The sequence below is a fragment of the Zalophus californianus genome, chromosome 3, assembly GCF_009762305.2.
Source record: "Zalophus californianus isolate mZalCal1 chromosome 3, mZalCal1.pri.v2, whole genome shotgun sequence".
NCBI lineage: Eukaryota > Metazoa > Chordata > Mammalia > Carnivora > Otariidae > Zalophus > Zalophus californianus.
Window position 1 is genome coordinate 12,812,721 of NC_045597.1, and position 17,906 is coordinate 12,830,626.

General features: G+C 48.1%; 1 protein-coding gene across 11 annotated transcripts in view; it reads right to left on the minus strand.

Moving 5' to 3' along the window:
• Positions 1 to 17,906, minus strand: part of FARP1 (FERM, ARH/RhoGEF and pleckstrin domain protein 1) — a 265,189-nt gene that overhangs the window by 25,922 nt on the left and 221,361 nt on the right. For 10 of the 11 annotated variants that reach the window (XR_004819950.1, XR_004819947.1, XR_004819948.1 and 7 more), the window contains 3 exons: positions 16,144 to 16,331; positions 14,860 to 14,949; positions 13,659 to 13,792 (listed from right to left, as the gene is read on the minus strand). Coding sequence is in view for 5 of the 11 variants with exons in the window: in XM_035726574.1 (XP_035582467.1) it covers positions 13,659 to 13,792; positions 14,860 to 14,949; positions 16,144 to 16,331 (412 nt within the window). In the remaining 6 variants the exon portion in view is untranslated. The remainder of the gene's footprint in view (positions 1 to 13,658; positions 13,793 to 14,859; positions 14,950 to 16,143; positions 16,332 to 17,906) is intronic. The other variant, XM_035726576.1, reaches the window with a different exon arrangement.

A 17,906-nucleotide genomic window follows, 5' to 3' on the forward strand; every position in this document is an offset into this window, starting at 1 on the left:
AATACATATAACATCTATAAATATATTAGCCACATGTAATCTATGTAGACTTCAATATTCTTCGATGGATTTTAATATCCCTTGAGATCCCTGGAGAGGAAAATCCAATGAATTTGAATTTGAATTCACATCCCCGGTTGTGGGAAAGACGTTTGTGCAAGAGGTGTCCTCAATGGGCTTGGGTTTCCCTTTAGTGGCTACAGGTAAGGGATCCAGCCTCTGGGCCAGCGCCATCAGAAGGCAGACACCCTGTGCTCTGGCAGGTGTCATGCCCATCAGTTCTAATACTGGGATACTCAAAGCCCTGACTTCCCTTCTGAGGTTTAACGCCAGGTCCCACTTAACAAGAGGAGCAAAAGTTACAACCCCACTCACAGACAAGCTTGACAGCACCCAGAGGAGACCTGACGTGGTTCCCTGGATTCAGTCCTGTTAATGAGCCACATGTGAAAATGCAAGAGGACAGAAAAGGCATCTTAGACTCATCAGTGACCTGGGGAGGGCTCTCTCTCAAGTGTCTTCCAGCAGAAACCCATCTGCGGTTCAGGCAATTGGAAAAATTATTTTCATTTTCCTAGGAAAGCAGCTTGCTCTCAAAGCACAGCGGGCTCTACAGCCAGGAACAAGGCAGATAATCCAAGGAAAACTAGCTCCCACATATAATCAAGAACGTGTCATTTCACTTGTGTGCTAAGAGGAGACAATCACCACTGTCCCTGGAAGCCCAGGTGGACGGTGGAAAGCCAGCTGGGGCAGAATATAATGAAATCACAGTGTCCCTGTCGCGTCTTTCTTGGCTTCGAGACAAACGTAAAAATTTAAACTTTAAATAAAATTTACATAAATAGGCGTACAAGCGATCGCCCTGCACAGTGTACCGGTAAACCCCATACACCATTTTTCCATTGTTTATACTAATTTTTCTCATTTTTCTTCCACTGTTTATGCTTCCAAGCAGTTTTCTAGGTAGACCACACTGCCTTGTCCCCAGTGAGTTTCACTGCTGTTTGCTTTGAGAGCAATGCTTTTCAACCCTTTTTTCATCGTCTTATTCTTTAAACCAATGAAAAATCTTCGAATAAAAGCTCTTACACACAAGAAGTAGCCCAATGTAGGCAAAGCAGGGCGCACAGGGCTCAGAGAAGCACCCTGAGTCTTGCTTTTTGACAGCTAACCTCAGAGATTCTGAATTCCAGGAAAGTGGATGCAAAGGACCTACCTAACGTGCTGGGACATTCAGTCATGTTGGGAACAGAAGATGGCATTCTTCCATCATCTACTCCCGAGCCCCTTCCCCTTTAAGGCCTCGAGAACTAACTGTGCTGTCCAGGACGGTATCCACATGTGGCTGTTTAAGTCTTACCTCTACTTACCATGAAATCAGCCACACTAGCCCTATTTTAAATGCTCCATCGCCACACGTGGCTAGTGGCTGTTACTGAGCAATGCGGGCACGGCCTGTTTCCATCATGGCCAGAGGTTCCACCTGAGGGCATCCCTCTAGAGAGAACACGGAGGACGCTTACAGCTACCTCTCCTGCCCCCAGGCTCACGGACTCCAGGGAAAGCAAGAAGTGGGGTGTGGTCCCCCCTAGCTTTATTCCGACCGGCCAACTTGCAGAGCCTGGTGTTCCATAGGGAGGGGAAGACAGGCCTATTCCACAGGATTGTTCTGATGGTCCAATGAGACAATTTAAAGGAAAATGTTTGGAAAGATGTGGCAGAAATGCAAGATGCTTTACTGTACAAACATTGCCAGTCTTAAAGCTCTCGTGATGTTTAACAGCTCTAGGATACGGACAGTGATTTCTGTTCTGAGAAAAGGGTCAGCTGTCTATTGATCTCTTGGCTTGGCCTGAGTAGAAAATAGAGCAGGAGCTCCTGAGCTCCCCCCAGATGCCCCTTTCCCCCTTTCAGATCTTATCAGGCTGCTTGCTGGTCTGGCTGCCTTCTCAAACACAGAGCAGAACGAAGGATGAAACCAGAATGAAGAATGGGGATTGCGCCACGTTTTGTTCACCAGGCACCGAGAAGAGTGACCGATCTGTGGTAGGGATGCAGTAAGTATTTGTTGAATCCATGAAAGCTGATCCTGGCCAAGTCTGCTGACAGAGGGATTCACATGCACACAGTTCAAGGCCCTGGGGTCAGATGGCCTCTGCCACCAAAGCCCCAGATGTGTGTGTCACTGGGAAGGAAAAGGTGCGTCACATCCTTGCCCCATCCACGCATCTGTGTGCCTGCGTGCGTGTGGCCAGGAATGGCCTGAGCAGGTAGCAGGCAGTGGCTGTTTCAGATCACGGGTAGGGCTGGGGTTTCCTTGGCCAGAAGCTGTTCTCGTGTTACAAGTGAACAGCAGTCAACCTGCTTCTTTGGAGTTCTTTTCCTCTACATGTTAGGCCTCGGGCTTTTGGTGCTAAAGGCATAGTGACAGTCCGACCAGCTGGTTTCAAAAACCACTTGTGTTGTGTGACATCTGCCAAGGAACTCACCCTCTCTGGGCCTCATTTCTTCAACTCTCACCAACAAAATCAGCAAGCAGCTTCTATTTTTTTTTTAATCAAAGGGATAAAATAAAAGTGCACCTTAACAGTAACACATAGAAAGAGCCTCGTCTCAGACTGTAATGGTCTTAACATCTCCGTTGACCTAAACCAGTGCCAAGCAGCTACCACCAGACAATGCCCTCTGCTCTCGGGTGCCACAGTTGTGCACCCACCTCGTGCCTGATTCAGCCGAAGGCAAAAAAATACCACTGCTCAGGAAGTCCCAGACACCATGGGGAGCCAAGAAAACAGACACAAAATATGGGTCCTCAGAAGTTCCTAGCACATCACATACGTGTTAAAAAGTGAGCAAGCCAATACAAAAGCTCCCCTAAGACCCAAAGAGGAAAGCCAGTAGTTAATAGTTTAAACCCACTGAAGAAAAGAATGCCCAACAGCCGCGTGCTTTGAGCAAAGTTAGTGTGTGGAGGGAGGTCTACTTCTCTTCCTCCTCTTGTTGCCTCAGCAAAAGGTCAACACGTGTGGTCTGAATCGAAGGCCCTGGAGAAATTCCAGAGAGAGAGTGCAGAAAGCCGCGTCAGCAAGTCAAACGGGAAGGTCAGGAGATAGTTAAGCAAGATGGGGAGGGCAGGACTCAAAAGCCACGCTGCCTGGATTCAAGGGCAGCATTAATTCTGCAATCTGGCCAAGCTAGTCGTCCTGCAGACTGAGGCTCAGTCCCCTCACCCCAACCTGCCTCTTCCCGTCGTGCGGCTGAAACAAGGTGGGTAAGGGCTTGGAAGCGGCCACAGAGGCTCCGAGGACACGTGGCAAGGCTAACTTCTACAGGGTCACCTCTGACAGCACCATCCCCATAGTGGCCATTATTTTTTTAAAGACTTATTTTTAATTTTTATTTATTGGACAGACAGCGGGAAATGGAACACAAGCAGGGGGAGCAGGAGAGGGAGAAGCAGGCTTCCCCGCTGAGCAGGGAGCCTGACTCGGGGCTCGATCCCAGGACCCTGGGACCATGACCTGAGCCGAAGGCAGACGCTTAACGACTGAGCCACCCAGGCGCCCCTGTGGTGGCCACTTCATCATCAGCAAGTCTCTTGGTAGACAGATTCGAGACCTAAAGGTGATACTTCTGCAGACAAAGCCACCACGGGGCCAGTGTCGACCAGATGCCACATACTTTCTGCCACTTTTGAGAGGGCACACATCACGAGGGGGAAAGGGGTATAGAGCAGAAGGGCCTCTCAGGGAGCAGAGCTGACCTCCCGAAGCCAGGAGCAGAAGAAAGGATGCAAGAGTGGGGGACACAGGTGCTGGATGGGGCTCTGCCGGGTTCCTGCTGTGCGGCCCAGCGCACACCACACACTCCTTTCCCCTCCGAAGAACGAGGAATCCATGACAGATGACAGATGCACTCCCAGCCCCTTTCCAGGTGTAAAGCCTTGTGCTTCAACAACACAGCTGCAAAGGCACAAGCTGAGGGTTGGATCAGACCCAAGTTCACGCTGTGCCTCTGTCACTTACGGGCTGTGTGCGAGGGCTCTCACCTCTCTGAGCCTCACTTTCCCAATCATACAATGGGAATAACACCTACACCTGGGTGTTTTTCAGCAAGGACAACAAGATGTTTTTGGAAAAGGGCCAGACAGTAAATACCTTATGCTTTGTGGCCCAGTCTGTGTCACTAGTATTTAACTGGGAGAAGCGGCCATAGACAATGGGTAAAAGAATGGGCATGGCTGTGTTCCAATAAAACTTTATTAACAAGAACAGGTGCCAGAACAGATCTGGCCATGGGTCATAGTTTGCCAGCCTGTGTTTTGAAGATCAAATGGGAAAAGCTGGGTGGTCATTTAAATTTTTATCAGTTTGCACTTATACGTGCTCATTAATGGTACTTCATTATTAATAGTAATGCCACGAACTTTGCATGTGAATAAGCATTTATAAAAGTACTGTCCTTCCTCACTTGCCAGGCCCCCCTCTGCTTTATGAAAGATCGATCCTTACCCTGGACAAAACAAAGACATTTTCATGCATTCATTTTGCAGGTATTTTGAGCAATTTTTGTGTCCCAGACCCTGTGTTTGTTGTAGTAACAAGTACTTATTTTTTAAGATTTTTTTTTTAATTGAGAGAGAGAATGGTAGAGAGAGAGCATGAGAGGGAAGAAGGTCAGAGGGAGAAGCAGACTCCCTGCTGAGCAGGGAGCCCGATGTGGGACTCGATCCCGGGACTCCAGGATCATGACCTGAGCCGAAGGCAGTCGCTTAACCAACTGAGCCACCCAGGCACCCACAAGTACTTATTTCTTACTCATTTTTCAGCCCAGTATTGTCCAACAGATCTTTTTCTGCGATGAAATTTTTTAAAAAAGGTTTAGGGAGAGAGAGAGCGCATATGTCCGTGTGTGAGAGCAGCAGGAGGGGCAGAGGGAAAGGGAGAGAATCTCAAACAGACAACGCTGAGCATGGAGCCCAACATGGGGTTTGAGCCCATGAATCTGAGATCATGACCTGAGCCAAAATCAAGAATAAGATGCTTAACTGACTGAGCCACCCAGGTACCCCTAAAATATGTTTTAAAGATTTTACTTGAGAGAGAGAGAGAGCACAAGCAGGAGGAGGGGGGGGGCGGGGAGAGAGAGAATCTCTCAAGCAGACTGTGCTAAGCATAGGGCTTACCATCCTGAGATCATTACCTGAACCAAAACCAAGAGTCGGATGTTCAACCAAATGAGCCACCCAGGTGCCCCTAAGATGTGTTTTATATCTTCTATGCGATACAGTAGCCATATGCGGGTAATAAATCCTTGAAATATGGCCAGTGTTACTGAGAAAATGAATTTTTAATTTAATGTAGATTTTAAACTGAGATTGCTGGAAGTGGCTAGTACCTGCCATATTGGACAATTTATCCCTTTCCTACATTGTCTTCCATTTTAAACCGTTTCAAGTATTTGAGGAAGAGGAGGCACAAAAGGATTTGAAACTGCAATAAAGGGTGTCTGGGTGGCTCGGGTCATGATCCCAGGGCCCTGGAATCGAGTCCCACGTCAGGCTCCCGGCTCTGCAGGGAGTCTGCTTCTCCCTCTGCCCCTCCTCCCACTCATTCTCTCACTCTCTCTCTCTCGCTCAAATAAATAAAATCTTAAAAAAAAAAACCCACAATAAAAATGAGCCTTACCAAGCTGTGAAGCAGTAAACAGGCAAGCATTCACTCGACCAGGCCGTCATCATTCCCGAGTTCCAGTCTAGACTACGTGGCACAGGAATGACTGTCCGCGTGCCAAGGCACGTGCGTAAGGAACTGAGATGCCAGGTGGAGAGTGGTCAGATAATAAGAAGGCTAGTAACTGTCCTGGAAACTTGAGATGGAGAACGGTGAGGATCTAGGCTTCGGAACTGGGCTGTTTCACAGGTAGAGAAATCAATGCAGCTAACTGATTTTGCTGGAATAAAGCCTGTCTCAAGATTCCTGACACACAGGGTTGTAACCCAGACTTCCTGCTCACAACCAGATTCATCCCTGCTGGAACCCTGGGAGCACTGAAAGCCCGCGAGGCACAGAGATACATCACACAAGAAATGTTCCACAAGAAAAGGCACTGAAGCTAATTTTACTCTTAAAGAAGGAAAATGGTTTTCATTGTCCCTAGTAAACGTCCCATGGTAAGACAGAGACCTCTACACGGGACCACGTCTGGAAAGGATTAGGCCATCGTGAACAAAGTTTGTGGGACTGTAATTATTATTCCATGAAGTAATTACAGGCTCATCTGCAGTCAACCTTTACAAGTATTTTGATGTTGGGAAACAATCTAGAAATTGGATCCTTTCCTTATGACCATGTGGGGCACAGCCTACAGAGGTCTACTCTGGGGTGGGGGGGGGGGGGACACCAAAGCTTGGCATCCTATAAATTGCACGGGCGAAGCCGGCCTGTGCTTTCTGTGGGCAGCGACCAGTAGCCCCTGGCAGCCTCTCAACAGTACGGTGCTGAGGGTCTGACCAGTTGTTCTTAGTGGTGCAGGGATGAGGGATGGAGGGGCCGACTCTGACAGGGGAGAGGAGGTAGATGTGGGGGGCGGGTTGTGTAGGTGTGCACATATGGACGGAACGTGGCGTGTGCTCAGGCCCAGTTCAAACACCTGCATCCGCCACCAGAGGAGAGGATACTGGGAGGAAGTTCTCTGGCTCCAGGGAGAGCTCCCTTTCTGAGGAGTGGAGGAAGGCAGGGAGCCCCCAGGAGCCTATAAAGGACGGTGTCCCCTGCCCGCCTGCTTACAGGGAACTCAGGTGTGCCGTGAGCTCAGGAACACGGGCTGTCCCAACCTCTGGTCTCCTTTCTGGCATTTCCCAACACAGTCCCAAATTCACACCGGGGGAAGGAGTGGGAAGCCGGGGAAGCGGTGGGCTTTAACACGGCAGCTCTCCACCTCGGGACAAAAGCATGGTGTCCGGCTGGCTGGCACGATCACCCACCTCACCCCTTCTGGGACACTTATGAAAGCTAAGAAGTCTGTTCTTGCTTCCCAGGGGTTGAGGATCAAGCCCCCTGACTTCACAGAGCAGCGGGGGCAATACAGGGAAACAATAATGGGAGATGGAAGAACCTCCAGGAATGAGGAAGGTGGTGGAAAGGCAGCTGGGAAGGCGGACTGCACCCCAGCCTCTGCTGCATTCTCAATCAGTCTGGGGGCGCTCAGCGTTCGGCTCAAGTCCGATTTCAGCTTTAAAGGGACCTCCCCGGTTCCGTTTAACCCACCGCAGCCAGCTGTGCATGCTCGGGGTGGGAGTTGGGGTGGGGGGCCCGATGGAAGGCGATCCAAGCGGCACCCACGCCCGCCTCGTCCGCCTCACCTGCCCCTCGCTGCCCGAGGTTCAAGCGGGCTAATTCAGGGACGCGCCAGGGCAGCCCCGAGTGACGACACGGGCGCACTCCCCAGCCCTCGTGTGCAAAGGGACGTCTGCCGTTTCAACGCCTCTAATCCTATCCTGCCCTGGACGACTTCGGATTTTCTTTTTTCTTTTTCTCAGTTTCCCGCCTTCACCATTTTCCAAGTGTACCATCAGCCCGGTGGCACGAAGGGCATTCCCCCGCCCCACCCGCCCCGCGCAAGCGCCGTCCATCCCACGTTTCGTCTCACTCCATGGGCTCTACGGCTAACCGCTGGCTCTCTGTTGCCCTAACCCCGGACCTCGGGACCCGTCTTATCTTCGGTCTCTCTAAATCCGATTCCTCCAGGTATGCCCTAAGTAGAATCAGAGTATCCGTCCTGGCTCTTGGTTCACTGAGCCGGTCTTTATGGTTCACCAGTGCTGGAGCTGGTGTCAGAACGTCCTTCCTTTTTAGGGATGATATTCCATCATACGATGGACCACATTCTGTATATCCATGCACGTTGTCAGTGGGCACTGGGCCGCTTCCAAAGCTTTTGGCCACTGTGAGTAAAGATGCTGTGAACGTGGGTGTAGAAGGATGTGTGTGGGTCCTTTCTCTTGATTCTTTCAAATACCTACCTGGGAGTGGACCTGTTGGGTCATGTGGTTAATTCTGTATTTAATTTTTTGAGGCATTCCTAGGGTTTTCTTTTAATGATGCCCAGCTTCAAAGAGCTGGTAGGATGAGGTTTTATTCCTTTTTGTTTTATGACTGTTCACTGTGAAGCTACTATGAAGGTGTTCCACTCTGCGGGGGATGCTGCTCTAAATCATTCTCTGACCCTCACGCGGTCACCCCCACTCCATTTCTGCCACTGGAGTGTCCTTGCCTGACAACGCCGCTGCACGTGTGAAATTCCTGACCACAGTCTGCAGGAGTGTCCCACCCCTGACAGAGGAGCTTCCTTTCTGCTCTAGATGGACTCCCTCCTCGTCTCTCGACTCCCTAGGGTCCAAGCCTGCTCCTACCCCTTACCTCAACCCGCTCTGCGTGCCCAGCCGCTCTCCAGACGTGCTCTCCTCCGGGACCCTCCACCCCCGCTTGCCCATTTTTTCCCGAATCTCTGGTGGCTTCTTCATTTTCCTTTGGTGGCTCTTGCTCAGCCATAAGCTACATGTTTATGGAACACTGCCAAAAAGGTGTGTTCGGTACAATTCTATTCCTGGCTCTCCTCTGTCTCACCATTCTTCCTTACAGGATGGGATTCTTCCTGTGGATAATTTCCAGATCCACACCTGCACCTGATTTCTTTCCTAAGCCCGAGACCTGTGTTTCCAACTGCTGGCAGGATTTCAATATTGACCCCAATTCAAAATTGATGTGCCCCAAAGCAAACTCATCTTCCTTCCATTACACTCGCCCCTTCCTTTTTCCTTACAATTTCTTAAATTCACGAGCATCCTCTCAGGTAGCCAGGATCAAAGCTCTTGGGGCCTCCCCCTTCCCTTCACCTTTGTCCCATGAGCCCTGTCTGCTCCGTGACATCTCGACCTCCAGTCTCTCCACCCCTCCTAGACTTCCTAGCTAGACTTCTGCACCCCTTCCAAGGAAATCTACTGCAAGTTTCTTCTAATACATGCAGCTGATCCTTCTTGAGCACCACATGCTCCCAGAGCCTATCCCAAGTGCCTCTCTGCAGGACTCTTCTGCGCGGCCCCAGCTCCCTGTGAGCTGAGTTTGTGCAGAGCAGGTCTTCATCCATCTCTGGGGAGCGAGTTGGCCAGTGTGTGCTCTGTGTCTGCCAGGCATTTCGGGGCTGGAATTTGGGACTCTGCTCTGAAAGCCAAAGGCTGTAAGTGGCTTTCTCTGAATGCCTTTGAATAGCTGAGTAGATCATCCTGGCTTTCAAAAAGAAAAGCATTCTTCATGTTTTTACAGGTCACCAAACCTGTTTCCTTGTTTCTGAAGAAACAGGGTAGCCTGGGCTTTGGCCAGGATAGAACAGTCCATCCTCCTCTCGGGGGTGTTTCCTCAGGAGAACGCAGCATTTGGATACGGACAGGTGTGCTTACTGAGCAGGGGTTCAGCCTCGTCGTGCAGGAAAATGTCCTGGTAATTTTTCTGCCCTAAGGGCTCCCACTGCTGATGGAAGCATAGGACAACTTAACATAGAACTGCAAAGGAAAAGCCTGGTGGCTGTGTCAATGAAGTACCAAATTTGGGGGGAATTTTAGGTGCACAGTAAACTTTAGATTTTTTTTCCATTAATAACAGTCATTTAAAATAGTATCACTGGGGGGCGCCTGGGTGGCTCAGTCGTTGAGCATCTGCCTTCAGCTCAGGTCATGATCACAGGGTCCTGGGATTGAGCCCCATATCAGGCTTCCTTCTCAGAGGGGAGTCTGCTTCTCCCTCTCCCTCTGCCCCTCCCTCTACTTGTGTGTGCTCTCTCTCTGTTAAATAAATAAAGTCTTTAAAAAAAATAGTGTCACTGAACAAAGTCTGGAGTTTACTTGATAACTTAGCCATGTGAGTTTCTTAGCTCAGACGGACAGAAGAAGCTGACCTTAAGGGAAAGGCAGGCACGAAGGGCATGCAGAAACTCTATTGTCATGGTAACTTTTCTCTAAAGCTAAACTTATTTCAAAATAAAGTTAATATAAAAAATGATCAGCTCCCCACCCCCCCTTTCTGTGGATGGTGCTGAACACCAAGCCCTTCACTAATATGGTCTCATTGAGTCCGTGTGACAGCCGTACGAGGTAGAGCCTGCCCTGCACATGTGACAGATGAGGCATGAAGCTCTGCAAGGGCCCCAGGCAGCTGGAGAGAGACGTTAGCTGGTGGTGTTACCATGAGTGTGGACCCAGTGAGGACACAGCCATCCCAGTCTGCACCAGCCAGCCCCGGTTTCCCATATCACAGACTGAATACGCACACGCATTCATATACCTACACACCTACATCTATGTGGCCTGTCGGTCAGGAACTCAGTGTGAACTCCTTTTCTTAATAAACCTCTCTGTGTTCCATTCTTCTCCTTAAACATATTCACTCCCGGGCCGTCTCTGCTGTGCAGGCATCAATGGCCCAGAGGTCCTTCGAAGCAGAACTGGCCAGTGATGCCCTGGGGCTCATGTGGGCTATGGCCCACCACTCATCCATGAGAAGGCCTGGCCCTCCTTCTCCATGCCTGCCTCCCCCACCTGCCGAGACTGCAAGCCCCCAGTGGGCAAAGCCTCACACTCAGACACTAGGCTCGCTCACTCACTCACCCATCTGTGCGAGCATGCATGCATGCATTCACAAGAGTTATAACCAAAATACACATCAAAGAATCAGAGAATCCTAGGGTTGTAAGAGGAACTCCCTATCAGTTGTCCAGAAAAGGTATTCATCACAGTCATCTCAAGAAGTACGTCAGAAATACATTTCTGGGACTCCTTCCAATGTTCTGATGCAGGGGGGCTGCATGGGGATGGGCAATCTGTATTTTTTCAAACCCCCCACTCCCACCCCCAGGTGACCCTGAGGCACTGCCAGATTTGGGGTTTTGCCCAGTAGATAAATACCTTCTAAAAACAGTCAACCTCTGCTCAAGAAACTCCAAGGTAGAGGAGCGCACTACCTCATAAGGCAGTCTCTCACGGCTGTTACTGTTAGGAAAGCCTTCTCTATATTTAGACACGACGTGCCTCTTTGGAAATGTACCGCTTAAATTCTGTGCTCTGGTACAGTGAAGAAGACGCTCACTCCCTTTTCCACATGACCGGCCGAAAGAGAGCCAACGTATATTCTAAAATCTTCTCTCTTCTGGGGCAAATGCCCATATAGCCAACACCCTTTTTTTTTTTTTTAAATGAAATGCATCCTCTTATTAACCTATGTCAAATGTGAAACTCAGAGCTGGGCCCCGTGTTCTGAAGGAGCCCTGAGCCTTGAGGGTTTCATTTGTCATACTCTGGTCTCTTTCATACTCAGGACAGTCAGGACAAGGGTTGCTGACCTTGGCTACACATTGGAATCACCTGGGAAGCTTTAGGAACCACTGATGATTATGTCCTACTTCTCAGAGATTCCAATATAATTGGTCTGGGGTTCTGGCTGGTTATCAAGATTTTTTAAAGGTTCCAGATGATTGGAAGGAGCAGCCAGCGTTGAGAGCTAGAGAAAGACGCCGGGTCTTCTCCACGTTACTCTATTGGCTCATACTTACACTCATTCACCCAGCCTTTTTTGCCTTGAACCCCTGCCAAGCAGGTCTTCCTCGTCATGCACTTGAGGAAATGATTAGCTGACCTTAACAGCAGACTTTTCCATTTATTCCTGATAAACGTCATCAATCTGGTTTGGGTCCACTGTTGCAAGGAAATGTCATGTCCTTGAGCAGCATACCGACTATCTGTTCTCTCTCTAGCTTTGAGTCTTTTGCATGTAAAACATGAATAAAATTACAGATCTTTGAAAGAAACTCTACTGAAAATCCTCTGGGAAATAAACGATAGCAGCTGCTTCTTAGGCAATTGGATATTCTTTCACAGTTAAGGGCCAGATGCTAAAAATTTATGGTCACAGATAAATCCAAGAGCATGGCATTTATTCCTGAGTTCTCTGTGATGGCAGGAGCTAGCTAAAGCCACCATGCTGGGCTGCCAGGGTCCTGCTGGGGGCATTTCCTATGTGTGACCTCCCCAACGTTACTGAGGTCAACTGCCATTATTTAGGTGGACACCAACTCAAGAAGCTCTGAGTCTATGGGAAGACTTAAGACTGTGTTAACACACATCTCACTGGCCACAAAACAAACTGAATTGATTTCTCCAGAGCTCTAACTTCTTTGACTCCACTATGAAAGCATCATCGAGCTTTGTAGGAATGATGAGGCAACATAATATGGTGGAATGCAAGCAAAAGCTTCCAGGTAAACTTTGTGAGGTAAAATAAGAAAGTTAGATCCTGTAGAGTCTCTTTTTCATTTTAAAAAGTGTCATTTCTCTTACATTCATACCACCAACCTAGAGTAAGACTCTCAAGTGAGGTTTCCAATCTTTCCCCACTTTCCATGAGGCTCTTGCTCAGTCCTGGCTGTGCTCCCTTCCCTGGGGGCCATCTTGGTCAAGCATCCCACTTCCTCCTACTGAGGGGCGAGAACTGCATGTGAATGATCCTCAAGCACACACATAGCCGGACACCCGAGCACATTCCCTTCATGACACAGGAGAGCAGCCCCGCGAACCTGTTCAGCTGACACTTGAATCCCATGGTCTGGAATCACCTGGGCCGAGACCACATCATCCACGGCTCCCTCAGGCCCCCAGTCGCTAAATGCCGAGACTACTTTAAAGCAAATTCTCCCCTACAGTGAGGATACAATATACAACAGCATCCACCTCTGCCGAAGACACAGAAGCCTCTGGCTATTTTCTCCTGGAATTTTTAAATACATGCTTAGTAGACAGTCAACTCCCCAAGTGTCTACATAAAATGGTCTTTAAAAAAAAAACAAAACAAAAAACCCTAAGAGTTTTCTGTAAAGGTTCTATTTTAGGGAAGGGTATACTAGATTTTGCACCCTACAGAACACAAAGTGTTTCCTGACTTTTTGTACCATCTTCTTCTTCCTCCCAGGTTAATGTTTTATTTGGTATTAAATGGACAATATTACTTTGAACCAATCTATTCATGGACATTTAGATCATCTGCAATCTTTTAATTCTAATGTGGCTATCTCTGTCATGTCATATCACATTATAAATGCATCCTTAAGATCAATTCCTTGAAGTGGGATTCAAGGTGCAAGTGCATGGTACATCGGGCCCTACGTTTTTCTAAGCACTTTTTCAACACCGTGTAATATAAATCTGAGAACTGTGTGAGACATACAGATACTTCACAAAGGACTATAAAGCAAGCATCAGTGAACTACCACCAACACCCCTGAAAGTCCCTCCATGTGCCTCTATTCCTTAAAGCCCACACCAGTTTTCCAGAAGTACCTACCATCTTTATTTTGTGAGATTCACTTACTTGTAAGAAAACATGTGTTCTGAAGAATTGTAAACCAAAGGGAACAAAAATCCGGGGTGACATCTAAATACCCACAGAATTGCCCTGAAAACCATTTTTTGAGATTGGCTCCTCTTAAGCCAGGTGCTTGACTCTATCTTTGGGCATGATAGGTGCGTAAAAGGAACCACCCGAAAACACGAGGGAGAGGGGGAGAGAGGGGCCGTGGGGACATATGTAATTGTTAAACATCATTGTGCTCACCACAGGGCTAGTCGTTGTTCAGTTTCCTTGAGAAAACTTGTATGAAATTTGTGCAAAGGTTCAAAATTCGGGAATATGAGACTTTTCAAGGCTTCGGGCATGGCGTCCTCTTTGCTCACCGTGCTCTGAAACCACTGGAATAAAAAGACCACACACAGGGACACATGAATGGTGGCAACTCGTCAGAAGTATTGGCGTAGCCCAGCGTGCCTGGAGGACACAGGGCTTTCCTGCTGAATCTGGGGCATTCAGGAGCACCAGGGCCCTACTGCTGTTCCCTTCTTCCATCGATGGCGTGAGAAGCACCCAGCTCATTATCAGGGCTTCCCCCAACTTGTTACCAGTGGATTGTTGAAGCCAGGAGAAATCTCTGAAATGGGCAGCTACTTCAAATCAGAACTTGCATTTTGGCCAACTCACTGGGTCACCACTGATTTAGACCACCGCACACCCTCTGGTTCGATCCGTCAGGAACATCCATCTCTGCTCCTTTGTGAAAATGCTGAGCACAGAGGAGGCTGTACCAGTGAGAGAAAGCCACTGCCTTCACACACAGTTACTCACCCCACTGCGGTGAGGCAGGGCTGTCCCACGGTGTTCACCGAGTACCTGTGCGAGCACCTGCTCAGGGCCAGGTGCCATTCACATGCCCCAGAGGCACAGAAGCCCCGCGCTTCCTACAGACCCTCCAATGGCTAGTTCTTTCCCAGAATCCAGGGATCATAAAACTATCTGCGATGCTTTGAATTTGTTTCCAAGACTGAATAGAACTGATTAAAATAATAAAAGGCAGTCTTCTGGCAGATTTGCTGACATGGCTCAATTTATTACCAAGGCTAAAACGAGGCTTCTATTCACCTCTGGGGTCTTCCCCAAGCAGAAGTAGCTACATTTGATGCCGGGCAAAACGCAAACTATTCTGCCTGGGTGCAAAGCAGGAAGTAAGAGGTTTTATTTTAATTTTCTCCACTTTAGAAACTTCCTTCCTTTGCACTTAAAAATCACAATTATAAAAATTTTTATAGAGCATGTTCCAAATTAAATATACTATTACCGTCTAATTTCTATAACCCAGAACCAAATCCTTTTAATTGCAGTCAGAGAGCCCAACATTTAATTAGATCCAGCTCTTCTCTGAAAGCTACATCAGAGTTGAGATAAATTATGTAATTGAATGCTTTAGGGGAAATGCTACACATACCGAAGTGATGACCTCAAGATCCTTCAGATATGTTCTTTCGGTGGTGGATACTTCCTTAGCAATGAAGTACGCCTTGTCCGTTGGGAATCTCTGCAAAATCCACAGAAGAAACAAGACGTAATAAAAATCTTTGAGCATAAGTCTCTAAGAATGTCCTGATTAAAGTGATACATTGCTAATTTACGATCCTTTGTTAATGGGGCTCAAGGCTAAAGAACCTCTTGCTTGTTCTCCTTTTTGTGTGAGGAACTAGGAGAATGGATTCTCACGATGAGGAAAGAGCCTGGGAACGTTTCCTTCCACATAAATCTTACCCTCAAAAGCCTCCAAGGAGTATGTTGGTCACCGCAGAGGGCTATTCATTCAAAATTGGGCGTCCGAAAATCTAACCAACTAGTAAGATATCAGAGCAACGCAGCCTTCCAGGAAATCAAAGAAACAGAAACCACAGCGGCCTTTGTCCCGGGAGCAGGGGGCTGGTGGTGGTGGTGTACGGGAAACGGAAGCTAGGGTGTCCGTGGAAATACACGGTGGCTGAGCTAAGGGGACGAGGTGAAAGCAGCTGGTGACACCACCGGTTCCCTGGAGGCCATCGCTTAGGTGAGCAGGCACCTCTCTACAGTGAGTCAGCCACGGGTTTTGCTTTCTCTTTAAACAGTAAGTAAAAGGCAATTCTTGTTGCTAGCCATCTTGCTTGCTTCCACAAGAGTCCGCCCAATTCCACCTTCGGTGGTACACAGGAGAGCACTGAAATCGGAGACTCGGACACCCGGATGCCCGTGTTTCCGGCAGTAGCGTTCGACATAGCCAAAAGGAGTGAGCAACCCAACTGTCCCCCAACGGACAGGTGCATAAACACACTGTGCTCTGCCCATACAATGGGGGGTGATTCAACCTTAAAAGGGAAGCTCTGACCCGCGCTACGACGTGGAAGAACCTTGAGGACGTGATGCTAAGTAACGAAGTCAGACACGAGAGGACAAATACCGCAGGATTCCTCCTAGATGAAGTACCTAAGCAGTCGAATCCAGCAGAGTGGTGGTTGCTGGGGGCTGGGGAAAGGGGAGGGATGGAGATTTCCTGTTTAATGGGGACAGTTTCAGTTTGGAACAGTGACAAAGTTCTGGAGATGGATGGTGACAATGGTTATATGATCCTGTGAAATGTCCTTAAGGTCACTGAGCAATATGCTTAGAAACGGTTAAAATGGCAGGTGTTATATATATACAACTGCAGTTAGGAAAAAAAAAAAAAAGTAACGCGTGTGCATGCAGGCCCCCACACCTTTCTCCGGCCTTCCTCCTCGTCGTCGGTGCGCGGGCACACCTGGTCATTCAGCAGCGGGCTGACCAAGGGGGAGGCCTGCTTGGTGTCAGGGCTCAGGTTGGGAGACAAGACCACGCTGGCGGGCACAGCTCCTCCCTGGGAGTTGATGGACAGCTCTGAAAGGTGAGGGCTACCAGTCAGGGAGCCTATTTGAGGATGAGAAGTATTAGAGAGAGAGAAAAAAAAAAAGTAATTCCTTCTGGGACCGGATTGCTACTTACAATTTCCCCCCATATCAGATCAAATCTTTGGAACCTTGACTACCATTCTGCGTATTGAATGTGCTTCACGATTTTCTAGTTTTTCTCTGAATTGCAGCTGCCTTCATACTAAAGATACCATAGTGGGAATGAGTCAATGGAGCCAGAGTTCTGTGATTAATAAGGCAGAGAACTCTGCTCAGGGAATGTTTAGAAGCACAGTGGATCCCCAAACAGGATCTTCATCTCCTTACTACTGCCTTAGCTTCTATGAATTATTCCAGAAAACAGTGACTATACCACCAGGAGACATGAGAAAAGACTAAAAAAACAGAGCTATTCTAAAAGGAAACTAAATGACTGATGTACCCAGGACAGACTACACCTTGTAACAACGGGTCACAGCGAAGGAAAGGACGAGAAGCTAACTCCCCATTCTACCAAGAACAGAAGCAAGCTTATTATACCTGGTGATGGCATTCCGTGTCTCTCTCACTGTTTGGGACAGAAACACTAGCACCACATGCAAAGCTGGAGGTCATTACATTATCACAATTCCCCTTGATGAGTCAAAAAGTGACAGGTCATTAATGATTCCTCTGCAAAGGATACATTAAATAATATGAAAATGTATCGTTACCCATTATACGTCAGCCAAAGGAGAGGATGTGTACATGCAACATTTTGCCAACAGAATTTTGCAAGTCTCAAAACCTCACCCCGTTGAAGCCAACCAGGACATTTCAGAATATACTTCTACCTGCGTGTTTTCACCTAACACGTTTGTAATTCTAACACAGGTTTGCTAGGGCTAGCGCGAGGGTAAACAAAGTTCAAGTAGCCTGCAGTCCCGTCTGTTACCATTATTAAGGAAAGACGATGTAAAATGCTTTCTCATTTTCCAAAATGCGGTTTCAGCTCATGGCTATTCCGCACACGGACAAGGATCTTGGAGAGAAAGGTGAAGTGCCATTTTCTGGGCATACCCCATTTTCTTGACAGCTATCCTCTCCCTCTGGATTCATCCATATCCACTTTGAAATTACAAGATGGGGATGGCCTAGAATGGAGGGTAGTGAACTTGATCACAGTAGGAATGAACCAACCATGAAAAACCACCAACCCCCGCCCCGCCCCAGCTGGACCAGCTAGCGCTGTTGCCAATACATGCAGGAAAAGCCAGCACACCCAGAAGAGCAGCCGAAAAGCAGATGTCCTGCTACATGACTCTGGGTCAGTACGACGATCCCCGAAGAACGAGATTTGAAAACATGAGCAAGATTAAAGAAGTCTGCGTTTTGAAAATCCCTCCATGGAAATCCTGGCATTTTTTAATACGCATCACTGTTAGACAAAGACCCGTGCACCCCACACACCACCAGACCCAGCGAAACCCGGAGAAAAAGGCCAGAAATTGCTTCACAAATGTCAATTTTATTGACACTAGTGCACAACCGAATACAATGATTTTGAAAGAATTGGAACTTGTCAAATAGAAATAGTAACAATTAGAACCGTTCG